A 27,936-nucleotide genomic window follows, 5' to 3' on the forward strand; every position below is an offset into this window, starting at 1 on the left:
GTCCCTCTGCAGCTCTCCTGGAGCCCCTTCAGGCACTGGCAGGGGCTCTGAGGTTTCCCTGGAGCCTTCTCCTCTCCAGGTGAGCACCCCCAGCTCTCCCAGGCTGGCTCCAGAGCAGAGGGGCTCCAGCCCTTGGAGCATCTCCATGGCCTCCCCTGGGCTCTCTCCAGCAGCTCCACGTCCTTCCTCCCTGTGCTGGGCCAGCTCTGCAGGTGGGGTCTCACTTGAGTGAGGCAGAGGGGCAGAATTCCCCCTCAAATAAGTCCAAGGGGCAGAGGTGAGGAGGCACTGCCATATCCTGAGGCTCCCCTCCCTGAACAGGTGAAAACTGAAGGAAGCTGAGCCAGCAGAGGCCGAGGCAGTCGGAACCTTGGACCCTCAGAGGGATTTGGGTATTCCTGCACACTTCCCACTACCCCAGGGTGCTCCAAGCCACATCCAGCCTGGCCTGGAACACCTTGGATGCTACCCAATTAAGGGAGTAACAGAAAAACATTTATGAAGCAAACAAAATGTTACTAATTGCCTCAATTAATTGCCACGAGCCTGGACAAGGTGTCTATCCACAGGATTAAGGAAGAGCAGGAATTCCCCTCTAGTGTTTTCTGTTCTAAATGACTTTGCATCTCAGACTCTCATCAGTGAGGTGACAGATAATTTTCCCTTGAGTAATATATCTGATAAGCTAATCTGCAATTAATTAAGCATTGTTCCAAACAAATGCTCATTTCAACTTCCTCTTATTTATCACAATTTGAAACTGCTATTCCAAGCAGTAGATGCCATCAGGAAGGAGAAGGGGTAGACTAATATCATCCACTGGGCTAATACATCAAAGTGATGATTGTGAAGCATTCACCAGATTTCTGCTTATAGTGATTCCTAGGAGGGAATTAGCATTTAGCTAATTTAAGTGACCAACACTTAACCAACACCAATCACACAGCTGTTCCTGCAACGAGAGGGGATTTGCTGGGGATTGAAGCCTAATGTGCCTTTTGCTTCCAGCAGGGCTTCCAGGGGATGTTCCTGTGCCTCCTGAGGAGCTGTGACAGTCCTGCTACTCTGTTCCCAACTACAGCAGGGCTCACAGCTAGTCTGTGGGTTAGAGAAAGTTAATAAATGAGGTTTGTTTTCAGAAGTATTCTCTAACCAAAGTTGTTAACATAGAAATCAAGAAGAGAAGAAACAGAAAGAAAATAACTAGGAAAAAAAAAACCACCCTACAGCTGTAGAAGGTATTTTTAGAAAAACGATGGAAAAAATAGAAGTGGAAATTTTTCCACCAATGACCATTATATGAATTTATTATAGCCAATAAAGTGCAAACTATACAGAGAGTATAAAAGACAGCCAGCTGCTGTAATAAACAAATATTTAACCTTCTAAACTGTGTGAGGCCTTTTGTGTGCCACACCCACCTATACAGTGACACCCAACAGGCTGCTAAATGCAGCCAATCCAACCATGCCCAAGCACTGTTGGCTGCCAGGGGGTCCGTGGAGATCCAGTGCTCCAGACCCAGGAAGCCACCAACCTTCCCAGAGAGAGAGAGTCCCACAAGGAACTGCCTTCTAGGGGTCTCTGGCTGCTCTCCTAGTGCCAGATGAGCCTCAGGAAGGGGTGGCCGTGGCCACAAGTGATCGGCTCTGATCAGAGATTTCAGCTCAGCCATTCCAGCTCTGCTTGCCAGGCTATCCCAGGCTATCAGGGACAGAGAGACGGGAAGCGTCGTATGGAAGTTCCACAGAGATTCCTTTATTATCCAGCAGCTCTGTGAAGGGAGCCAGGAACCACTGCTCCCTCTGAACTGGGGGAAATACTGGGGTTTTTATGGGGGAGAGCAAGGGGGAAAGACCAACGGGTTACAAAGGATTAACGTGGGTACTAGGGCATGGTGGGATAACAGAAGCTGTTCAGGGATAGCTCACCGTGATAAGAAAAGGTGTGCCAGCCTAAGGAGCATCCTTCCAGGAGGGCTGAGATAAGCTAAGCACAGCCCACTCAGGGGACAGCCCACTCAAGGGATATCCCACTCAAGGGACAGCTCATTCAAGGGACAGCTCACTCAAGGGACAGCTCACTCAGGGGACATCCCACTCAGGGGACAGCTCACTCAAGGGATATCCCACTCAAGGGACAGCTCATTCAAGGGATATCCCACTCAGGGGACAGCTCACTCAAGGGATATCCCACTCAAGGGACAGCTCATTCAAGGGATATCCCACTCAGGGGACAGCTCACTCAAGGGACAGCTCACTCAAGGGACAGCTCACTCAAGGGATATCCCACTCAAGGGACAGCTCACTCAAGGGACAGCCCATTCAAGGGACAGCCCATTCAAGGGACATCCCACTCAAGGGACAGCTCACTCAGGGGACATCCCTCCAGGACCAGGCCACGGATGGAGCCGTGGCAGGCCCACAGCCTCCACAAAGCATTGCCTGTGAAACTCCTGGGGCGGGAGGGAGAGAGTAGAACACAAGCCCTCCAACCTCAGCAAATCCCAGGAGAGCCCCTGCTCTGTGTGTTTACCTGTTGATGCCCTCCTTGGTGTAGAAGATGGAGTAGGTGAGGTTGTCTCCCTGCGGGTCCGAGGCTGGCGGCCGCCACGTGAGCCGGATGAAGCGAGTGGACACAAGGGTGGCCACGACGTCCCGCGGGGCAGAGGGCAGGGGTCCCGCTGTCGCTGGTGCTAGATGGTCATTAGTGGCACTGGTCAGTGAAGTGGGAGGTAATGTTGGGATGGCAACATCTTGGCATGTGCAAACATTGGGGAATATGAAGGGCAAACATCACCACGGTTTAAAAAAAAAAAAAAAAAAGAGAACAGAAAAAAAAACGTAAAAGAAATAAACAAAACCACGATGGGAAACAGAAGAAAATGAACACACAAAAAAGGCCATTAAACTGAAGGCTGACATGCAGGCAGAGGTAACTACTGACCACTAATGGGGAGTACAGGACACGGCACTGTCAGGCAAGCAGACCAAATCTCCACTGTAATGGAAGTGGCGGGGGAGGGAAGGGTGGAACTGGGGGTAAAATAGTCCTCAGGAGAGGATACCAGCAGCAAACCACAGTGTCTTTGCTTTATGACCACATGTAATCCACACGTGGGACAGGTAAACCCCAACCTCTGTTAATTACTCAAATGCACACTCAGACACCACTTTCTACTGTAGCTCGTTAACGTGAACAGTTGATTTAAATGATTCTCAAACATAACAAAATGACAGATGAATACACAGAATTCCTTTCAGTGCAAACTCATCCAGTCAAACCCTGCAGTCATTACATACAAAGCTGCTTCTTGACCTGGTTGGGTTCTGCTACTGCCCACGGCACTGAATTACAACTGGAATTACAGCCTTTTTCCCACTGATCCACAACACCCATTTCATCATTTTACAGAGCATCTAACAAGTATGTTGCTCTGGATTATACTGACACTCTCCAAACTTTTACCCTCCGTCATGTCTTCCTATGTTGCTACTTGAAGGCAGGATAAATCCAGGGATTATTGCATTAAAAGGTTGGTGATTTAACAGCACAAACGGAACCACAGGAAGAGCCACTCTCCAAATCCTATTGAAGCAATCCAGCCCAGTAAATGTAACAGTGAGATCCTGAGCAGCTGGACCCCAATTACCACCGAGCATTCCAAGCAGCACAATTAGTAACAAACCCCCAAAACTCTGGATACACAGAATTTTTCTGGATTCTTAACTATTTACCAAACTTAAGCCAGCTGATGACATTTTCCACATGGGAATCCATGCTGCCAAATACATTTATTTTTTTCATTAATTATGGAAACTAACTAAAATTGCTCTGCTTTTCCCCAGAAAGAAATTCAGGACTAGAAGAGCTGTTGTTGAGCTGCAGCATCTCCACCAGAACATGCAGATTTGTGTTCTGACGCACGACAAAACCTCCCAAAAAATCTGACTAAAGGAGAAAATGTTGTCTGAATGACCAAACCTTCAGGGAAAAACACTGAGGAGTTTTCCATCAGCAACAACCTAATTTGATATTGTCAAAGCCCCTTGTCAACCCAAGCATCAGCTTGGGAGGTCCTCAATTGGCAGAACTCTCATTTTTCCTGTTCTGTTTCTTGGGCAGGTCCAGACAGAGACCTAAGAACCAGCCATGGGATTTTTATTAGATTTGTACAATGCAACACCAGTCTGTGGGCAGGACTGGGAGATAAGATTCCCAGAGCCAGGAACATTTTGGCATTCCAAATACAAATCAAAGGGAGACACATAGTCCAGGGTATCTCCTTAATTATCTCTTCCACACTCTAATAGCTAAAGATTCCAATTAAGTGCTCTCCAGCAGCCCCTCCTGGTCAATACACGACACCATTAATTTCACATTCATTGCAAAATCTATTTTTATCTAACTCTCTCTTTTTTTTATGTCCCATAATTGTTTTCTTGCAGGAATGCACCACTTTTAGCTCTTCTGGCCTCAGCCAGGTGCCATTCTCCCAGGGAGTCCCGTGCTGTTGCAGATCACTCAGGAGAGCCCTGAATGGGGCCAGGGCATCTTCCCAGACTATCTACCTGCTCCTGAATGACATTCCAGTGCTGATCCAGTATCACACCAGGCTTTCCCTGTGTTTAAACCCCAGCTCTTGTCAGCAGCTCCCTTGGACTGGAGACCTTCTCACTGCACCTGACAAACTCCTTCCTCAGTGTTCCCACTGAGGAACAAGGGATGGAACTGCAGAACTCTCTGTGGTGCCCATTGATTTCAGCAATTTTCCCACTGTCCTGCTCAATTTCCAATTCACTTCAAATTCCAAACACTCACACTTCGGTTTCTCTTACCTATCTTGGCAATATTGTCAGGTGATCTGCTTCAAATTACATGGTTTGATGCAAAACCCACCCCTCACCCATTGTTAAAATTCATTCAGTTGAGTTAAAGTGGAATATTTTTAAAATTCATCTGCTTAGTCTAAACCCCATTCCCACACACTTGTGCGTTTTTCTTCCCATATCATGAAATGGATCCATCTTTTATGAAGTAATGTGCACACAGAGCTGATGGGTCTGGGAGACCTGCCAGGACTTCTCAGAGAACAGATACACAGTTCTATCCTTGTGCAAGGCTGAGACCAGGAATGTTCCTCCCCATGGCATTACAGGAGAACAGCCACAGACAACAAAATCCTAATGATGCCTGAAAAATCAGCTGTGACCCAGAGAGAGCAGCAAGGACCTGAAACCCTCCAAGTGAGCTGAGCAGGGCCAGGCCCCAGAACTGCCCCAACACTGCACTTATACACTTTTGGGGCTGCCAGGAGCTGGGGAATGTACCCTGAAGATTAAGGGATTTCCTTCCTTTTTCCCTGTATTTCCTACAAATGCCTCAAGTGCTGTTACAGAGGTTTCATCCCCAGTCAGAGCTGTGCTAACGAGCAATTACACCCAAATTAGCTCCAACATCAGTAAGGGAATGGCTTTGTCACTTCCATCTTTCAGCACTATAGAAGAAGCAACTCAAATACCTTCTTTCTAACATCTCCTTCATCACTTCTTAAACAGTAACTCCAAATCCGGACTGCCTCTCTGCAGTTATTCCTACACAGCTTCCCATGAATCTCATTTTTTAAAAACACATTCAGCAAGTCACTTGTACTGTGCACCATAATTTATGTCCTACTATGGAGTAACTGGGACCAGAGGGATGCTGAACTCCTAAACAACTCCAGGCAGCAGAGTTCTACTCCTGCATCCCGGCCACTGCAGGGCAGGCAGCAATTCCCTGCAACATGGGAAGCAGAATTTTTTAACTTTGCCCTAGAAATTATTTTCCCCATGTTAATGGTTTTCCCTACATCCTACAGCATTCCAAGTCACAGGAATCTGTGTTGGTGCTGCTCAGGTGTGACACCAACAGTGCCAGCCAAGGCAGTTCCATAGGAATCCCAGGCATCCAGGGTGGGAGGACATTCCAGCTGCTAATCCTTGAGCCCCTTCTATTAAGCTGCCTTTCCCAGGGCTCCTTCTGAGCAGACATCAAATACTGCAACTATTTTATCAAAATACTTTGCAGGCTGTGCAAATACCCACAAGGATTCTGACTCGAATCAATCAGTAAGAATATCTGAATTGCACCAGCACTGGGCTGGTGACATCCAAGAGGTGAAGCTGTCCATGGGGTGGGTGGACTGGTGTGATCCCATCTTTTCATCCTGTAGGAAAACTGGGAGACAACAAAGAGAGGGAGCATGCCTGGAGAGCTGCTCCAGGGCCACCACCCAGGAGATCTTTTCCAAACAACTCAGCCACACCTGAAAACCACTCACTGACACGCTCTGGTTGTTATGAAATCGTTGCAAATACTTTCCACATTGTCCGGCCCCTCCGGTTCAGATTTCCCTTTTCCTGCCTTCCCCCCTGCAGAGGTTACTGGCATATCCAGGCTTCCTCCTGTTTGGCAACAACATACCACTGATACCATTTGATCCAACACAAAGGGGAAGGGGGGGAATAGGAATGTTATCTGCTCCAGCCTTATCTGAACGACATTCCAACCCCTGGGCACCCATCTGGCATCTGCCACCACCAGCCTCTGAAGAGCTGTGGAAGTGCAGAAATTCAGATGCAGAAATAGCTGAAAGAACTGGTTAAAGGTCCTATTTAGGCTGTTTTGGCCATATCCAAGCGTTTGCAAGCCCTCGTTACAGCACCTACCCAGGAGAGTGCTGGGGATTTTGGAAGATGAGGCACCAGAGAGTGATCCAGGTGTTCCTGGAGCCCAGTGCCTGCATCCAATGCAGGACCTCTCACCCCAAACACCCAGCAGGGACCTGAGTGCATCTCCCCACCCAGGGCCAGCCCAGAAACATTGAGATCCAAGACTCCCTGAGGTGCAGTCAGGGGACAAGGAGCAGGAATGGGCTGGGAAGGTCAACTATGCCAATGAACCCATGGAGGGGGGAGATGGATCCAGCATGAGAAGAACCTTCTCAATGGGAATCACTCATGGGGACAACAAGGAGCAGGGGCACCAGTTAATACATAGAGCAGGAGAAGAGAAAGTCCTCCTTGGAAGCACTTCAGGGTACATTTTAGAGATTTGAAACATGATTTCAGCCACAAAGATCTACTGCAACTAAAAATAGCAAATACCTATATTGCTAACAAATCTTTTGGAAAAAAAAAATTACCTAGGACATTCAGATCTCAACACCTCTAATATTTTAACTGTATTCCCTTAGAAAAAACTACCTCAGAGGTACCAAATGTTTAATTTCTACTTCAGGTATAAATATAAAACTGTGTACTCAATAAATAATATTTCTCGCATAAATCCATTTACCTGGTTCCAGAAAGGTAGTAAAGACTTCCAGACTTTTTTCTTTTACTTAATGCACTGTTCTCCTAAATTTGAACTTTGGTTCATGGTGTCCCGATGGAAGGATTCAGTTCAGATCAGGATAAAGCAGCTGTGACGCTGCAAAGAGTCCGAGTCAAATCCCACTGATTTAATTATGCTCATCATATTTAAAAACAACAGCAGCATTTGGCTGCAGGGCAAAAATAAGCATGAAATAACAAAATTAGAAAGTTCACACTACACACCACGCTTCAAAATTTTGCTTTCTCTACTTTTTGCCACGTATCCAACTGTCCTTGTTCAAATGCTTAAAACATAAATTTCCAGCAGAAGGGATCACCTTGTTATTTCCAGCTGTTCCCTGAGTGATACCACACTCAAACAAATCCACATTACCTGGCCCTACTAATTTCTCTCAGACAAACAGCCAAAGTGCTGAAGTCAGTCTCACCAGATCAGCTGTAATAATGGAATTAACTTCTTCCCTTGGAAAAACTCATTTAAAGAAATCTCTGGGACTCCCTCCACAAATTGATGCCTTCATGCAAAGCTGGAATAGAGACTAAACACTTATGGAAAGAAGAGGGTGGCAAGTAATTTCTGTTTTATAGAACAAACAGAAACGTTCTGAATCTCCTGGATTTCCAAAGACAGCCACCATCACCCCTATTCCCCTGGTGTAAGACACAGATCCACATCTTCTTAATATAAAACGCCCTCCAATTTAGGGTTTTGTAGATGTAATTATTCTTCATGAGCTAATTTAAACTGCAGAACTTTGTGGACTCGAATCAATTTTGGAAATGTGGAAACGTATGGAATTTGGAATCAGTGATTTTGGAAACGTGTCTGAAAGACAAACACGACAGCGTTGGGACCAATGGCTCGAGGGAAGCACAGCTGGACATGGAGTCACTGACCAGGGCATCTCTTTGGGAACTGAACGTGCAGGAACCACGGAGAAAACAGCCCCAGGGGCTGATCCCACACAAGCACTTCCCTGGATCACCTCACTCAAGGGAGAGGTTTGAAGACAACTCTTGAAAAAAATTTTGTCCTTCACACACTTAAAAAACCCAAATTCAATCCCCACTCTGAAGAACAGACCCCGTCCCACCAATATCACTCATTTTTCTTCATAAATGAAATGGAGATGCTTCCTTATTAATTCCTCTACGGCAACACGTTTAGCCTGAAGCAGGAGAAATGTCTTATTTTTAATTTTTAATTGCCTTAGATTAATTTACATCACCACTGGGAGCGAGAGCTGTTATTTACTCTTCACTCAATGCACAGTGTTGCAAAAAAACTCCCCAAAAATCCAGAAGAAGCAAGTGTTTACCTGCCATTCAGTGATTCTGATTTTTAGGCATTTACTTGGTTCTGTTTTGCATTGTGAACAGACACTGCTGGATGCTCAATGAACTGGGATATATAAATACAGTGATAAGCACATTCTGACTGGGAGCCTGTGTTTTAAAGGAAGTCATAAATCCCCTCCTGATAACAAGCCCTCCTCCCATTCCCATTTCACCATGAAATGCTTTGGTGTAGAGGAAACAATTTGATTTTTTCCTGTCTCATAAAACAACCCTTAAAAAGGTGTTACGGCCCTGCTGACGCATTCCAGGGAAATGGAGCAGGAACCCCCTGGTTCCAACCACATCCTAGTGCTCCAGGGGAGGATGGAAAGGCAAAAGGCCCTGCAGGGATTTCAGTCACAAGACTCAAGTTATTAAAAAAGGGAAATAAGCCAAACCCACCTCACCTGTCCCCAAGGAGTTTAGAACTGCTTTGAAACACATTTTGTCATTGGAAAGAAATTCAAACCATAACACATATTGCAAAATGATGGGTATGACCTTCAAATTCAGTAGTGAAAATTCCATTATTTAAAGAATTAAGTATTTTTTAAATAACTACTCCTTAAGAAAAAGAATCCGAAACTCAAAACAAAACCCACATAAAGAACCCAAGGCAGGAAAACTGTCTGGAAGTGCCCCCAAAGAACCCTGGCCAGGGTCTTCTCTCTGTAAATATTCATCAGCTGAACACCTCTGAAGAATTAAAAAAAATCTCCTGAGAGCAGCAGAGCCTGCAAGAGTGTTCTGCAATCTGACTTTAATGATGGCAGCACAGCTGCAACTTTATTCCCAGATAACTCGAGTTGTGTTCAACCACAGCCTTTGAGGAGCAGTGACAAATAAAACCCCATGTCCTGTGCAAAGGGTTCAGCTCTGCACAGCCACTGGCACATCCCAAGAATTCAACATGGCTCTGAAGTTTCCCCAGGCCCTGCCAATAACTCTTCTGTTGCCCTTGGGCAGATCCTTCCCTTCCCTTCCCTTCCCTTCCCTTCCCTTCCCTTCCCTTCCCTTCCCTTCCCTTCCCTTCCCTTCCCTTCCCTTCCCTTCCCTTCCCTTCCCTTCCCTTCCCTTCCCTTCCCTTCCCTTCCCTTCCCAGATGCTCAGCTGGCACTCCCAAGGGAAGAGGCTCACCAATGCTGGGAGTTCTGGGAATGCTGCAATAATCCCCAATAATCCTGCAGGCAGCAGTGCAGGAATTGCTGCTGTGCTGGCAGAGCAGGACCAGAACATCCCTGGCAGTGGCCAAGGCCAGGCTGGATGGGGCTCGGAGCACCCTGGGATAATGGAAGGTGTTCATGCCATGGCAGGGGTGGATAGGATGGACTTTAAGGTCCCTGCAGCCCAACCCACCCTGGGATTCCATGACCATGCCTCTATTTCAGGATGCATTTTTGAAAGGAACACCACAGTAACAGCCTGAACTGAAATAAAGGAACCCAGCAAATACAAACCCTGTTGTTGTTCAAGGCTGCTGCTCACAGATCACTGATAACCCCTGACTTTAATCTGCACTATGTACTTTAAGTGACTGCCATGCTCCTCCAAGCTCCTCTGGGGTCTGGGACACCTGCAGGGGTACAAGGTTTATAGCTCAGTGTTACCTTCCATGGCTGCTTTTCTCAAAAAAAAAAAAAAAAATACCTTGGAAGTGGGACATCTTTTCCTTCTGTTTGGGAGCTGCTGACACTTGGAGCAACTCAGCAGCACCAACCGTGCCAAACTAGAGCTGCAGCAGATGTGGCTGAACAAGCTGCTTGTTGTCAAAATTGTCCTTATTTCTTTCTTATTTAAAAAAAAAAAAATCTTACTTAAATTAATTATTAATGGCTTATTTAACCACTTGTTTATACACATATCTACCACACTCTCTTTCCTTAGTATTTTTTAAGAGAGAGAAGGTCCCCTCAAACCCCTCCTTTCTATTTTAGTCTATAACCACCTACAGAGCAGCACTATTAGATGTGGTACTGGATATTTTATTAATTTTCACTGGATTTCTCTAAAGGCCAGATGTACATGCTCCTTGCTGCCCACCTCACACACACCTATTTTTATAGAACTAGAGGAGTATCAAGATATTTGGGAATCTGATAAACTTGTAATTAAGACTTTTTTTTTTCTTTCTATTTTTAAACCTGTAATGTTGACTTGCTTCCTCTTATTTCTAATACTAACAGAAAAAGTGAACCCTGTGAGTATTTTTAAAATAAAACTGCTTTCCCCAGCACGGAGGCTTGGGAATTCAGTGTGCACTTCCCAGCACACAAGAACTGAAGGTTATTCCCCAGAAGTACACGATGGGGTTTATAGCAAAAGATGCAACATTTAAATGTGGATCTGCTGCGGTCACTGACCACTTCAAAAATGCCCAAAAACCAAGTTTTTAAAGCAGTTTATAAATGTAAATTGGTACTGATGAAGGGCCAAGGTGGAATGTCCATCTCCAATCACCTGTGACCTAGATCCAGGCATGAGTTTCCTCCTCCTTTCTTTTCCTTCAACACCTTCAGTGCTGATGTGTCACCAGGAAAACCAGAGTCCATCTGTCCTTTAAAGAACTCTGGATCCACAATTATGAGTTTCTTTTTGGGGAGAAGAGAGACAATAGGAGAGAGGAAACAACCAGGAAAACAAGAAACCCCCACTCCAGGCTGCTTGATAGCAGTGAGAACAGTGATATTTTACAGCTGGTTTCAATACTGAACGCACATTATTAAAAATTACATTTGTGTTAGATTTCTGGCATTTCCTTAGGGAACAAACCCCATGACAACCATGCAGGTTATCCTGTCAATAAGTACCAGGGGCTTCTCCCAGCTCCAGATCTTCATCAGAATGAGTGCTGTTACCCACTCGGCCCAAGTGAAAACCAATCCTGTCCCTTCTCTCCAAATGGCATTCAGCCATCTCTGCTATTCCTGTATAATTTAGCAACTCTGAAATATAAGCAACCAATTAAGACCAACCCCACATGTTTGTTCTCCCAGTTGCTGCGAGAATGACAAAATCTGATCTCTTCCCTTTCAACAAGAGCTTGGGATCAATTACAAATTAAGGGTGTTTCTGTTAATCTTCAGAGCCCTGGATATGAGGAATAAAGGCAGAGGAAATGGCTCTGGTAGTCATGACAAATATCAAACTACAGCTAATTCTGCCCTTCCACTCATCCAGGGATGGAAAAAGCAAAGCCACTAAAAACAACAGCCCTTGTGATCCACTGCAGCGACTGCTCTTTCCCCTGATTATTTGTATTTTCCCCTCTAACCAGGAGCCAGAGCCAGGCAGAGGAGCCATCAGCCATCACTCCACAGCTGGAGCTGGGCTTGTGTCTGGAGCGGCACCACTTTGTTCCCAGGAAAAAGCACTCCTGACATGACATGACCCAGCCAAGCTGCCAGGAATATGTAAAATATGAGGATAAACATAACTGCAATGGGTGGATTTCAGTGCTGTTGAGGGAGGTGTATTTAGTGTTAATAATCAGCCTTTCTGCTGGCCAAGAGACTTTTATGTGACTGAGAAACTCTCTCAGGAATTCAGGATTAGCCAGAAGAGATAAAATGGACTCTGAGCCTTCCATATGCATCCTACCTCACTGCACTTCTGCAGTGGGACAATAAATATGGAATAATACAGGTGGAGGACAGCAAACCTGTATTAACGTGTGTTGTGCGTTCCTCATAAAACACTGAAGCTTTTTGCTCCTACAGGCCCTTGCTCTGCCTCCACTGAACATTCCTTATGTATCACTCCTTTTCCAACATGACATGGAATTTCTTCAAGTACCTTCTAGCCATCAACTCCCCTGGTGAAAACCAAAATTCAAGATGCCAGTGCTTCCAGGCACAGCTGCACAAGCAGCATCCCCACAACCCTTTATTTGTGGGCCCAGGCTTCAGTCACGGCACCCAACCCCGTACAAATTCCATCAGGAGATTCCCACTTCCTTGCCAAGCCAACTGTAAATACAGTCATAAAACAAGAAATGAAAACTAATAAACACAATATAAATGCTGTTCTGCCTCCCTGCAATTCATGGTGTGCTGGCAAACATTAATCTATTCCTAATTTAATCTAAATTAGAGCAATTTATTCAAAGCCTGTGCCAGCTTTAAACATCAATAGGCTACTGAGAACTGCTTAGCTCCCATTACATCAAGTTAAATGTTCAAGAAGTTTGATATCTAGGGTGGTTTAATCAGTTCTGCTTCTCAATAAGACTATATATAAGCAGGGCCCATAAAGAGGGAATAAATAAAGATCATTTATTAAACAGGAATTGAGTCGAGAAATGGAACTGACTGAATTCAAACAGCTCCCAGGCCATTTTGAACAGACATGCAGCCATGAGAAACATAAATGCTCCTTTCCCTGAGGAATAATAGCTAAGTAATGTAAATTAAAATCAAAATTAAACCCAAAACCACCACTCTTCCAGCACTAAAGAGGAGCACACACTGCTGTGTTTACAGAGAATTAGCGCTGGAGTGTACACAACCGGTACAAAACATTCTCTGAGTTTGGCTTTGGCTATGACTGTTTGAAGTCAGTTTGTGATTTCAGATGCTGTTTATGTTCCTGAAGCACAACTCTCCAAATGAGGCTTCCAAGCTGTTCCTGCACCATCCGTCTGACGCCGGTGGATGCCGGAGGGCCAGGATGGAGCGGGGACTTCAGGAACGCTCGTCTCCGTGGAGCCCCAGCACTGCCAGGAGCTCTTAAATGTTCCCCACGTGCAGCTCGGGGTTTGACATTTGCTGCTGTTAAAGCTTTTTGGGGACAAATTTTAATCCTGTGAGTGGAAACCCTCAGGGATATGTGGATATAAAATAGACAAAAGCAGGGCAGAAGCTCCCCTGCTACTCCTGGCTCTGACGATGCTCATCACTGGATTTTCCATTCTCTGACTTTCAGATCTTCCTGTTCCACCAGACCAGAAGTTCTTCCCCATCTCCCCAGGACTCCAGTGTAGCAGTGCCACATGTCCTCAGCACAGACCTGCTCTGCCAGAACCATGGGCTGCTTTGTGCTGGAAGGGACCTTGAACATCCAGTTCCACCCCAGGTCCATCGCCATCTCCCACTCCCCCAAAATCCACAGCTCATTCCTTGGAGTACTTTTTCCTCTTGACAGAAAACGTGAATTTTTGTTTGCAAGGCTTTGCAGCCTCCCTGCTCAATTTTCATCTATTTCTTCCCTGGTGTATGCTGAGACTTCGGAAAGCCACTCCTGGAAACCACAGGGACCTCTTCCTGTTTTCCTTCATTAAGACATGCAAAACTGGACAAGGCAGAAAGAACATGAGAACATTTCTGTCAGAGAAGAAACACGAGACCCTGCAGAGAAACACCCAGAGTCCTCCTTTACTGTTCTTTGAATAAGAACAATATATTTTTATCTTGCTCTGGCATTTGATTCACAACACCCTGCAGATTTTTCAAGTACTTCTGCAGTCTCCAAGAGCTCCACAGAAATCCATGGACTGAGAATGCTTTCATTCACAATATGTAACTAAAAAATACTCTAAAGCATCACCTCTATGAGTGAGAGAGCCTGAGAAGGTACATTTGATATCTCTAAAATCATCCAAAATAGGTCCTGAGGTGACATGAGAGGAGTCTGCCTCAGGGCTTGAACCAGGCAAGGCCTTATTTATGGTATTTTTTTACACATGGCAAACAGACAAATGTGTCACTGAGTTTTTCAAAGCAGAGTACAGTTGACCTGTGAGTGCCAACTTTTGCATTTCTTTCAGCAGGAGCCAAAAATTGTCAACAAGAACTTCTATTTGCCTCCTACAACAGCATAATGAAGCTTATACTTATGGAAAACACAGAGTAGCTCATTTATCCTGAGTGAAGTAAAGCTTTTGACATTGCCTTAATTTTTTTTTTTTTTTTAGATCCAGCTACAGCTGGGAATCTTTTCAGTCAGGTCAGGGGAGCTGCAATGGCCTCTGTGTGAGGAATGGGAATCTCCACGTCAGCCTGAAGTGACTTCAAACAGTCCAGTACCATCTGCAGTGTAGAAATGACAGATTTTTCAGCACAATCTTAACTGAAATGTGCTGGCTTTGGGAAACTTGGATCAGATACCTGATGTTCTCCATCTTTCTGTGGGTCAGAGAAGCCCCCAGCCCCTTTCAGTGCTCCAAGACTGCACACAAGCCATGGCCAAACCCTGGCAGAGAGGTACCAACACAAAATGGAATTGCTTATGCAGCAACAGGCCTGGAGAGAATCCAATTGCTTTTTAAAAAGCACCAATTTAGGGCAATAAATGTCTGTAAACCTCCCTCCGAATTAAGATCCACAGAATGCAACTCAGCAGAGGAACTGAGATCCTCCAGTGGTGTCAGACTTTAATGCAACATCAGGCATTTTTGTTTCTGCTGAAGGGACCAGCAGGAAACACATCCCACGGAATTGTCAATTTGAACATTCCATGCAGAGCACCAGTACCAAGAGGGTGCATCCCCACCCCTGCCTCACAGTGTGTCAGGACTACAGAACAGATCTGGGGGTCTCAGCTCACCTGAACTCCCCCTTGAGCAGAGTAACCTTAAACCAGACTGCTCAGGGCCTTGGCCAGGTGAGCCTTGAGTATTTCCCAAGAGCACAGATTTCCAGATCTCCCTGGGCAGCCTGTTGGGCTGCAGCTCCCTCCCTGTGAAACTGCTTTTTCTGATCAGAAATTCCTTTGCAGCTTTTCCTTGTCACCACCACGTGCCCTGTGTCCCCATCCCTGCCTGAGCAGTAACAGAGGGTCCAGTATGAATCAAACTCAACACATCCAGCACATCGCATGCTACCAATTTCCACGGCTCTCCGCACATCCCATCAGCCAGTCTGGATTTCCCCACTTTAGTTTCAGAGATACCCTCAGAGACAGCACCAAAGGCCTGGCTGAAGGCAAAGCAAACAAAATCCACTTCTCCCAGCCACAGGCCCAGCCATTCCATCTCAGAGGCCACACAAATAGCTGGGCATAGTTTGCCTTTGGCAAACCCACGCCGACTTTCCCGATCATTGTCCCTTCCATGTACCCATGACATGGCCTCCAGGGGGATTTGCCCCATAACCTTCCCTGAAAAGGTTCCAGCTCCAGCTGAGCTTTGTCTTTCCTACATGCCTACACTTCCAGGCAATTTTCTGCCTTTGATTCCAGACTCCCTGGGCTTTCATTTTGTGTTGGAGCCCAGTTGGCAGCTCCTTCTTTATCCCTCCTCATCTCCTGGACACACACATTCAACCCCTGCCCTGTGGAGCAGGCCATTGCTGTGCTTTGGTCCTTCAGGATCAAATGGTATGCCTCTTGTCCCTTAACAGCCTCCCACTGGAAACCTACCAAAAAATATCCCAAACAAGCCAAAGCCTCCTGCCTGGAAGCTGAAGGCTGGAATTCTCAGCTCCACTCACCAGCCAGACGCAGGCAACAAATTCCAGCCTACTCTGGAAACTCCATGTCCTGCCTACCACCCACGGACCTGCCACCCCAGCACCCCCACATGAGCTCCATGGCTGTGTTAAAAAGCTCCATCTCCTCCCTGCCCTGCAGGATCTAGTCTCCAGCAGACACACACGGGGCCCCGCTGTCCTTCCATCCGCTGATCCTGTGCCAGCGCTCCTGGCTGGCTCATCACCCTCTCCAAAGTGATGAAACATTGGAGTCAGCCCTAGAGGGTGACCCAATTCCCTGCTTCCCTGCCCCTCCTTCCTGAAGAACCTGCATACATCATTTGGAGCCATCCCCAGATGTCACTGCGATCCCAAAGCCTCACAGCTCTACAACTACACACAGATTTCCAATTCCTCCTCCTTGCTACCCATGCTGGGAATAATTAACCACATGCAGGATATCCTTGCTTGGACAGAGACCTTTTTTCATGAAAAAAATGAGTTTAAAGAAATGGATAGTTCCACTACAAATAATCCTGGCATGGTTCCTACAGCACCATATCCAACTCATTCACTCCAAGATCTTACTCCTGCACAATCCACGATATAGCGAAAAAAATCCAAGTTTGTGGTATAAAAGTACAAGAGCCCCACAAATCATCCCCGTTCATTTGTGAAGGTGACACAGTGCATCTGAAAGGATGGTTTGAAATTGTTCTCCCATAACATGGCATATTTGTTTACAGTCCAGGGCCGTGCTTTCCACAGTGTTTAGGCATCGCTCCTGTTTTTCCCCGGTGCTTGAGTACTTGTCAATGCCTTTCACACAGGGTGACAGGGAACCATCTGCCTCCCTCCTCCTACTTGTTGCCACCTGTTCTTTTCCCAGTCCCCACATGGCAGCGTGAGCCGGGCCAGATTCCCTGGACAAGGCCAGGTAACAGCACTAAGAAACCCCAAATGGCTCCATTACCCTGAGGGTCTCACACACCACACACAAAAATGCTGCAACAGTGATGACAAAGAATGGCTCTGCTGTGATTAAGTGTATCTGCTCCTTAACTGGGACACTCAGGATTGGAAGTAAAGCAAGCTGGATTTGTGTAAAAAAGGGGGAGGAGAGATTTCAGGTTGCTGAGAAAGGCATTCCCAAGGCATGATGGAAATTCTGGGATAGGCAGGAGTCCTCCATGGGGGGATCTGCAGGACATCAAACCACTCATCTCTTTATCAAGAAGGCAAAGAGAGAAGCATCGAGACTGAGAAGTCCAAGTGCAGGGCAATGAGGTCATAGAGGAACTTCCTTCTTTTAGGGAGTTCCCAAATTCTTCCTAAAAGGCAGAACAAGCAGCAGAGCCACTCCAGTGAAATTCTGAAAGGCACTGATTGTCCAGGGGCACTATCTGATAAACAGGGACACAGCTTCAAATCCCAACACGGTCACGAGAGGCTTTTCAAGTCCCTTGCAGAATTCTACACCTGGTGTTCAATACAGGGGATAATGAGGACTTAACTCAGATCATTGACCCAGACCTTCCTTTCTCTTCTATTCTTCCAACCTTCTCAATTACAAACACTTGTTCTAAAAAATCTCTGCTCTCAATACCATGATTCTTTCATATATTCCTGAAAAAGCAAGGGTTGTAGATTCTGTATGGCCAATCCCTCTCCAGGTGGAAACTTTTCTAAATTTATGAACAGAATTACCAAAATTTAGAGGAAAAGCCACTCAAGAAGCCTTTCAATTCTGTGCTTTAACATTTTCCACAAATAACTTTCCTATGTACTAAAAGCTACCCAGAACTCACACCAAACACAAAAAATCCAAGCCAAAAACATTATGTCCGATCAATAATTGTATCAAGCTCATCATAGGAGATGAATCACAGATGGACTTTAAATAGGTTTCTGTGTGGCTGTGCCCACACTGTGCAGAAGGTGAATCACCAAATTCCTGCTCTCTCCAAGTCAGAAATCTGTCCAAACACAGACAACATCCCTTTGTAGCAGATAGATGTTTTCCCCTCAGTGCATTTCAAACTTACGCTGCCTTCCAGGAGCACAAAACACAGATGTGGGACTTCATTTGGATGAGAGAACTCACACGGCCTTCCTGAGAAACTCCCCAGGGCTTCCACTTTCTCATTTGCATTTAGTTCGTTCAAGATCAATTTGGGGCTAATGAGAAATGGTTTGAAAATAGCCAGATGTTTGCCAATTCCAGCAGGAAGGAGAAAACAGAACAGCATGGGAAGGGAAGCACTGATAACTGGGAAGAACTTTGATGAACACAATCAACATTTTTCTCACTGAAGTTACTTTTCAAATTGGCAAAGCTGGCATTTCTCATTAGCAGCTGCGAAATAATTTTCAGGGTTTTTTTCCTTAAATTAATGATTGAAATGTTCAGAATACTTTTTTCTCAAATCAGGGATTTAAATTTTCGCACTGAGCCAGCTGCCACTACTACATGTGATACCATATTCCTCTTTCCCAGAACAGTTTCCTTCTCCATTGGTCATGGATTGATAGAAGGTATTTTAAACCCCAATTGCCTCCTCCTGTGAATTGCCAGTTTTCACATAACACACTCATTCCTCCTCATCACAGCCTGCCTGCACAGCACAGTTCCATGTCCCCTTAGATGTGTTCCATGGGGGTGTCCCACTGCTGGAGAACAGCGTCTCAATGACCCCAGAGTTCCAGGGACACGGATTTGGGGAGTGTCTCTACACCCACACTGAGACTCCACCACCGCAGCCCAAATCCTCTGGCAGCATGCAAAAGAGAAAGGACATTATGAGGCAAAGTCCTTCAGAACAGCAGGACGAGGTGCTGGAGTGGAGCAGGAAGGAGAAACCACTGGACAAACAGCAGCGGAGGGAAAGGAAGAGGAGTGAGAGCACAGGAGCTCCAGTAACAACAGTGAGAGTCATTTATAACTGGGAACTATGTATTTTTATATATATATATATATATATATATATATATATAAAATACTACTGGGAACTAGGTGCAAGCATAGGCTTGGGCAGGGCTTCCAAAGCCAAGGCCATTCATTATTCAGTGTTTCCAGAGTGGAGAATATGGAATAATGCTTCTGCTGGAAGGGGCTGCAAACCACTCAGGTGATTGCAGAAGCAGAATGCTTCAGAATGCACAGAGCAGAAATTAAATTATTTCTAGTAATTTTTCTGGCAATCTGATGACAGCAGGGTAGTGCTGGATGCAGACTCCTGACACTGCTCCGAGGCTGGAATCCCATGGCTCCATGGCTTTAAAGCTCTTGACCTAAGGAGACTGTACCCTGCATTCCCCAAATCATTTTGGGGAGTACCTGTGGCTCGTCAGCCAGCAGTGAAATACACCCAGATCCAAAGAGGAATTCAGAGGAAGTAGTAATTGCACAGCTATTTTACAAAACAACCGGAAAATAAATGGGAAATCTCTCTTTGTGGCTCATTCCTAAGTTTACTCTCTGCACACTGGACACCAAACCCAGGGACAGCAGAATCACACCTGTTCAAGGTGTGAAGTTCCATCAAACCTGCAGCCATGGCTACGACTGTTTCTCCTAAATCCTCTCCATCCAAATAAGAAAGTAATTAGAATTTAAAACAGTCCCCCTCCAAAAAGACAACACAAAGCCCCCCTCAGAATAGTGTTGGTATTTTCTTGTCTGACTTGTCTCCCCTTATCCTCTGTACTAGTGGTTTTCTTCCTTGGGCTCTTAGAAATTATTTTTCAGAACTGTGTAACCTGAAAGAGCAAAACAAGTTGATGCCTTAGTGATGATATTTGCAGTACCTCTTTTTTGGGGTCTCTAAACATAACAACACTAATTGTTCTGCTTTGCCACTCCAGCCATGCAATGCACTGTATGGGGAGCCCTGGCAGGAGTTTCGCTAATTGGAGCACAGGGACAAATATTTACCTTAAACTGCAGCTGTAACCCACCAGATGTGCAGCTGCAGTTTGCAAGAATGACAAAGTTCACTATTTTTAACACTAATAGCAGAAAAAGGCTTCTGACATGTTGGAATGAATTTGCTATAAAGTATGTGATTTGGGGTGTGCTCCGTAGTGCTTCTTTTCCAGGTTTGTGCTTTTAGTTACTGTTTTCATTTTGGCTCTTCTGCTATTGCTTGTAAACATCAGCATGCAACATTTCTGACCATCTTTTATTACTGCACCAAATATTATTCAAAAGTCAGGATGTATCCTGTAGAATTCCTTCACTTCTCCTCACTAAGTGTACAGAAAACAACACTGGATCACACACATTTTTAATAAATCACCCTGCTCTGAGTTATTGACAGAACCCACCAAGTGGAAAGGTCCCTTGGAATGGTCCCTCCCCATTTTTGGCTCTCTGCTGTCACAGTTTATCTTACCAAGGTCAAGTATTATCAGCTGGGCTCCAGCCTGTGCATTTCCAACATCGTTTTCTGCAATGCACTGATAGAATCCTTCATCAGATTTCACCAGCCCCAAAACTTGCAGGTTATGTTCTTTCTGAGGAGCAAAGGGAGAAAACAACACTCAGAAATGGCTGCAATTGCCAAAACTATGGTGTCATCACAGCACATTGCTGTGGCAGGAGAAACTTCTGACAGCAACTGGGAAAAGTGTGTTTGATGTTCCAAGATCTCAACTCCCTTGCACCGAATCCTCGTGTTTTAGGGCATCGAAAAGCAGCAGAAGCTCTCATTAATGGTTATCATTTTCTAGCATCACATAGCACTGGCAAATCCAAATGTTTCCCCAGCTGTTCTGGTGGTATTCTGGGCCATGACTGAATCTCACAGCCCCACAACCCAGGTACACCCAATTACACAGCCATTAATTTCTCAACTATGTCTCAATAATGCCTTTCACTGCATCTAAATATCTCCCAGTAGAAGCACCCCTGTGGCAAACTCACCATCCACAGCTTAGGCACATTTCTATTTCAGCTCCTGCTTGAAACTGGAATTTTTATGAAACACAGACTGCAGGACACTCAGCCAGTGATCGTGGTGAGCTCATATTTTGACAGTGTATTTTGCCATCCTGTGTGCCTGACTCTCCTGGAAAGTCCAAGCTATAAAGGCATCAGCTCTTACAATATAAGCAACGTACATTAAAGGGATACAAGAAACCATTTCTCTTCCTGGCCCCAAACATCAACAGGACAAAAGCAGGAAGAAGGTTCCATAGAAGAACCAAATTTCCATGACTACATGTAGAAGAACTGACAGAACAACAGCCTTAAAACCTGCAAAAGATGGACAGTGCACTTACCACGATTTTGAAGTAGTCACTGGGGATCACCACGTCCCCGTTTTTGACCCATTTGATGGTCGGCGTCGGTTTCCCCGTCACCTCGCACTCAAACACAATGTCCATGGACTCGTGGGCATAGATGTTCACAGGGCGCTTCAGGAACGTGGGGGGAACTGCAGGGTGAAAGGAAAAAAGACAAGAAGATGACGTTACACCAGAGAAAGAGACCTGACAGTCCCACACACGGTCAGCTGGACACCAAGAGATGGACTGGGGACGTGGGCACGCGCGGCCGCGAAGGCAGCAGGAACGTTCAGCTCAGGTTGGGCAGACACCGACACAAGCGCAGTGGCATCCGGGCCAGGCTGCACGGGGCTCGGAGCAGCCTGCTCCAGTGGAAGGTGTCGCTGCCCACGGCACAGGGTTGGGAATGACACGATCTCTAAGGTCCCCTCCAAACCACATGGAAGAAGAAATGGAACTGAGGTGTATCAACTGCAAAGCTAAACCTCAGGGAGTTCAAGTCAATAGGAAAACAAAAGGTACAATTATATCAGAAAGTACTTTTTAAAATGAACGGACACCAAACTGAGATGAAACTTTCCCAGGGCACCATGGCCTCGTATTCCTGTGAAGGAATTGAGATTATCAGAGTGCTGCATTGAGCCCTGGCCTTTCTTCTCTGGCCTGGGGAAGCCAAGGAAACAGGATGTCCAGGAGTAGCCAGGTGCCTTGGGTGTACCACAGTGATGACATTTCATATATACAGGATGTACAGGAGGGGAGCTGTGCATTTTTATAACACAGCAGAGCAGAAGCTCTGAACATAAATTCTATGAAGAGCAGTTCTTCACTTAAAACATGGACCAAAGGCATTACTCTGGGTCTTGGCTGCCTTTTAAATGTCCTTAAGTCCACTCAGAGTGAGAATATCAAATATATTTATCAATATTAAATATATTTTGATATTGTTATCAATCGAATATATTTAAAATCACAAAAACTCTGAGATATAGATTTTCTGGGGACACCAGCCCCAAGTGACTGGTGCACAGACACATCACAGTTTCTCCCACAGGAGCCTCCACGAAGCCTCCATCTGCATCCAGAGCCTCTGAACTCATCTGCATCAAGCCCTGCAGGCACTTATTCCTTGAGTATCCTCTTTAGAGAACACCCATCCATTTATTTCTGCTTACTGCACTCCCAGCACAGGGCAATTCTCTTACATGTGTTGGCAGCTCGGATTGTTGGAGTTCCAGGAAAGCCCAAAGCAGCCTTTTGCCCTTTAATATTTACCAAAGAAAGTCAATATGGAAGGGCCACGGGGTTTAGACAAACAATTTACACACTTGGCCTCTCAACAGGTTTTATTTGGTGCTGTGGATAAGGAATCCTAGGCCATGTTTTACTCTTTCCTCTGAAATGATCCCCAAGGTTTACAGGTGGATTTCATACTTTTAAAAACAGCTGGAGGTGAGCAGCTCCCCCAGCCTCCCTCATGTTTTGGATTACAAATGAATAAAGATAATATTAATAAATGGTAATACTTTAGGGTATGAAGTTTGTTTAAGTGTGCAAACCTACACAGAGCTGTACATTCACTGCTCAAATTCCCACATGGGAGCAAAAAGCAGGATAGGGCAGAGCCCAGCTGCCTGTGAATTCAGACATCCCTTTCATACCAACTTCCCAAAAATTTACCGAACACACCATAAAGTCCACCTTGAAAAGGTTCAGCTATTTCTGTGCTTACTCTCTGACGGCTGCTACCACCATATACAACTCTGACATTTGAAAACTCTCTTCTGAATTTATTTGCCACCAAATTGCTGTAATTTATTCTCTATAAAAATTATTTTTATTCCTCCCCGGTATTTATCCACAGCACTGTTATTTATTACAAGCTGTGCTACTGCTCCCTCCCTTCCCCTATCCCAACCTTATTTTGGGCAGCTCAACACGTGGTGCTTGCTTTGCTCTGCTGTGACAATTCCTCACAAACCCCTGGATGCGCTCCAGCCTGAATCCATCTCCAGAGCCTGTGGAGTTTCAATCATTTACATGTAATTTCAGCCGTGTCTCAGCAGTGCCTTGAAAAATGGCATAAATACCATGGCAGCACTGCAGCAAATCCCTCACCCGATCCATCACTCTGCCTCTGCCCTCCCCACATGCATCATCCCCTGCCAGCCTGGGACAATCATTGCCCGCTCATCGTTAGCCCTTTTTAACTAATGACTCATTTTGTTCAGCCTGCCTGATCAATAGTTTATGTTCTCATTTCCCTTCCATCTCTGTCTCCGGCTGTATTCACACGCGCTGATCGATTCCTGCAGCGCTTGCACAGTTGAAAGAAGGGAATACAGGAACTGGAAAAGTTGTTTTTCCATGAAATGTACAATGCTTCCATTTCCAAAACATTCATTACAGGTTAGCTTTGATTCCTTTGCCACGTATTAATTTTGTCAGAAGAACACAGAGATACAAAAACAGCAACAGTCAAAATCAAAACCATCAAAAACTCATCATGGAATCCCAGCCTGGTTTGAGCTGGTTGGCTCCTTGAAGATCTTTTCATCCCACCCCTGCCATGGACAGGGACACTTTCCACTAGCCCAGGGTGCTCCAAGCCCCATCCAGCCTGGCCCTGGACACTTCCAGGGATCCAGGGGCAGCCACAGCTGCTCTGGGCACCCTGTGCCAGGGCCTGCCCACCCTCACAGGGAAGAGCTGAATGCCCAAACTGTATCACAGGAAAGTTCTAACTCGGCATTCTCCACTAACGTTTAACTCTTAATGAAGACATCTGGAAAGAACTCAAATATCTTTGGCAACTGATATTACTCCTATTTGAGACATCGTCCAAAAAGAGGCATTGATTTTGAATCATAACAGTCAGGATTTTTTTTGACACAAAAATGGAAATTGAAGTAGATAATATCCTACCTACTCTCAATTACTTTTGATTTAGGAGATGAAGAATTCGAAACACGCTATTTTTTCAAAGTGACTTTGCTTTTCTGGCTCATGGAGCAAATGCCATGCTGCTCACAAAGGGATTATAACATGAAGAGTGCTCACTTTATCAATTACCTCCCAGTTAATGAATTAGTAAATGCTTTTCAAACACACTCTTCTGGTTTAACTATGGCAGTGTTTAGCATTAACACAATGCAAGTACAGATGTTTGTGGCAGAGAAGTTCAATTGATAACCAGTGAGCAAACAAGTCAATTACCACAGAAAACCAGATTTGTAGGGGAAAATCGTGTGCTCTGTTGCCAAACACACAATTAAACTTCAAAGATGACTTGGCAGTTCAGCCCCCTCTTCGTGTCAGCACAGAACAACTCCTGAAAGGGAAAAATTCTTGAAAAGAATTTCACACCACCCAGGGAGCCCAGCCACTCTTTTGGAGACTGAAGAAAATATTTTGATCACAACAGTGATCAAAAGATTAAAAAAAAAAAAAAAAAGCAATCCAACCTACATCGGCAGCTGATTGAAACTTCTAAGCTACATCCCAACAGAGGTGAAATATTTGAAAAATAAGATGCTTTGTTAAGCCAATAGCTCTGAAAAGATGGGAAGAACTGATGAACTCCACCCATGGTGATGTGGAAACAGGACCAGATGCTGGATATGGATCCTATTCCACACGTACAGGTGATCACAAGGAAATGGAAATGAATTCCAGCGGTCTGTAGCTCTACTGTACAGGAAGAGCATGGCAATAGTCTCCTTTGGACAGAAAGACACCCAGGCTGTAAAGATCATTTTAAAAGACTTATCCTCTTTCTAAAAAGCATTAATAAATCAGCTGCAGGTCCAAGCACAGCAATCTGACAAACCCAAAATGAATGGGAGTGACCAGTGCAAGTCACAGAATCCATCGCTGGTTTGGGTTGGAAGGGATCTCAAAACCATCCAGTGCCACCCCTGCCGTGGGCAGGAATACCTTTCACTGGACCACAGTGCTCCAAGCCCCATCCAACCTGGCTTTGGGCACTTCCAGGACTATTCCTGAAGGAGCACTGGAACTTCAGAAACAGCCTATGGCACCCAGAGGGCTGAATTTCCAAACTGGAAATGTCCAGGACAACACTGAAGTACCATTGCTGCCTCCTTACCCATCTCCACGTGCCCTCGATCGCTAGAAATCAGATGTGTGTTTTCCAAGGTCAGCCAATTAAATCCCAGTTCCTGCCACCCCTCCTCATCCCTTTCCTCCCACACTTCTGTCCATGACCAAGCACACATGGAATTTATGTCCAGCCATCCCTTACAAAAGCATTTGTTCATTCCAGAAGCTTCCCCACAGCCCAACGAGCACAAATACAAACTAAGCAGAGTGGCCACATTTTCATAGTATATCTCAAATAATCCTGACTCCAGCATTCCTGGCCAGTTCCATTTATAACCCATTTCTGAGGGATGCTGGGGGCACAATCCCTAACTTACATTTCAGTTACAAATCTGGATTACCAGCAGTATTTAAAATGGACATTTTACCATAAAGCCAATTTCATATCAGCCTGAAACGGTCCACAGGGATCTTATTCCTCCTTCAGGGATAACAACCTATTCCATTAGGATATGCTCAAAATCCTATTAGAATCATTATAAATTTAAATGCAATTTTTACAACTGCAATGTTGTTTCTAAGAAGGATCAAAATGCAATGTGACCATCACCAGGTTAATCTATCCCCTCCTGTCCCTCCCCAAAAACACAGAAAAAATGCTTGAATTGATTATTTGCCAGCAGAATTTTTTTATTATCTTTTAATTCCACCAGTTAGTTGTACAAATTAGTTGGTTCTCTTCAAATATATACTGGGGAACAAAAAAAAAAAAACAAAAAAAACCCAAAAACCCACAAAAAACAACCCCCCCCCAAAAAAAAAACCAACCAAACAAACAAAAGAAATTACACACTTTGAATGAAAATGGGGAGTCATAACATTCTTCCCAAAAAACACCAGAAGTATATGGATAATACTTGGGGGGGGGGGAAGATTTAAACTCCAAAACTATGTTATAGGCAAGACAAATTCTTGGAAGAATTAAGGTTGTGATGTCCTTAAAAACACACTTAATATGCAGCTACAAAATGTGAGAAGCAAACACAAGCTGACAAAAAGGGTTCCTCTAGAGAAATGCAGAAAAGTGCCAAATTAATGTACAAAAACCAGCATACCAAGAAGCAAAAGGTTATAAAAATGTAAACTACTACAGCAAATTTTTTGCAGCAAAACCAGAGTTGCAGTTTACGAACAGTTTTGGTGGCAGTGACATTGTCTAATGCAGTAAATGGTTCTATCTACTTTAGAAAATGAAAGCCAATGTTCCTAGGGAGAAGTGGTACCTGTGGCATCCTGACTGGTGGGAATCTTTCCCATTTCTTCAACAGGCAAAGCAGAGAGAGGGGCCCAGCTCTGCCTTCTCCAGTGACCTCATTAACATCTGCTCAGCAGCTGGAACAGCCCCAAATGAGCATTTGAGGGCCCATGCTTTGCTCCTTTGGAGTGTTCAGAGCTTTACAGTTTCTGTGGCAAATGCCAAACCCAGCTCCATAGAGAACTGGTTCCAGCAGTGGCAGAAGGGCAGGGCTGAATTAAAACAACTATTTTACACTTACAGTGAAAAGCTTTCATTCAGAAACTGCTAAATATGATCCACATTTCAGAGACCAGCTCCAAATAAACATTCCAGAGGCAGAAACTAAAACCCAATATTCAATGCAAGGACAAAGACCAAGAAACCAGGTAAGCATGAATAGTACAGAACAAATATAAAGTAAAATTATATTGAGCAAACAGAGAGAGTAACAAACTCATGCTGTTATTTTACATATGTGGGGCATTTCAGGGAGAAATAATATATTATAGATTTATAGAACAGGAACTGATAGCACTGAAGTTCACAGAAAAACGTCTGAGAAGCAAGGATTTTCTCACAAACCGGACATGAGCCCCAGTATCATACTGGGATGGAAGACCTGCCCACGTGGAGTCTGGCAGCAGCTCCCTCCCCTCCCCTCCACCCAGCACACCCCAACCCCCCCAGAGACTGCGACACTGGAGCCCCACATTTGAAGGAACACATGAACTCTGATTTACAAGACAGCAATGAAAATGATCAATGACTCAGAAAATTGGCTCCAAAAGAAAAATGGAAGAGCTGGAATTGGTTATTTGAGCAAAGGCAGGATTATGCAGCCCGGGAACTGGACACCTCAAATAGGAGCTTAACAAAGAAATGCTCAGTGCTGCAGAAAGGAAATTAGCATGTATAGATATCTATATCTATATTTATGTATCATCCCTGTCCCGTCCTAGGATAATACTCCCAACAATTGCTCGCTCTTGCATGTTGGGATGGAAATAAGATTCCTTCCCAGCACGAGCTGCAGTAAAATCAAACAGTCCCTGAACACAGCCACGACAGAGCTCTCTCCCCGTGTGCAGCAGCCTCATCTCCAGCAAGGCTCCCTGCAGAGCTGCGGGCTGCAGCCCGGCACAGGCATCGGCACTGCAGGCAGGCAGAG

The 27,936-nt window shown here is 45.1% G+C and overlaps 1 protein-coding gene across 1 annotated transcript in view; it reads right to left on the bottom strand.

The window, feature by feature from the left end:
• The window catches only part of NEO1 (neogenin 1), a 163,225-nt gene that overhangs the window by 37,732 nt on the left and 97,557 nt on the right, over positions 1 to 27,936 (bottom strand). Inside the window, exons 6-8 of the mRNA XM_062501197.1 lie at positions 21,404 to 21,558; positions 20,515 to 20,635; positions 2,536 to 2,755 (exon numbers count right to left, since the gene is read on the bottom strand). Of these exons, the coding sequence (XP_062357181.1) occupies positions 2,536 to 2,755; positions 20,515 to 20,635; positions 21,404 to 21,558 (496 nt within the window). The remainder of the gene's footprint in view (positions 1 to 2,535; positions 2,756 to 20,514; positions 20,636 to 21,403; positions 21,559 to 27,936) is intronic.

Source organism: Cinclus cinclus, chromosome 13 (genome assembly GCF_963662255.1).
Source record: "Cinclus cinclus chromosome 13, bCinCin1.1, whole genome shotgun sequence".
Lineage (NCBI taxonomy): Eukaryota > Metazoa > Chordata > Aves > Passeriformes > Cinclidae > Cinclus > Cinclus cinclus.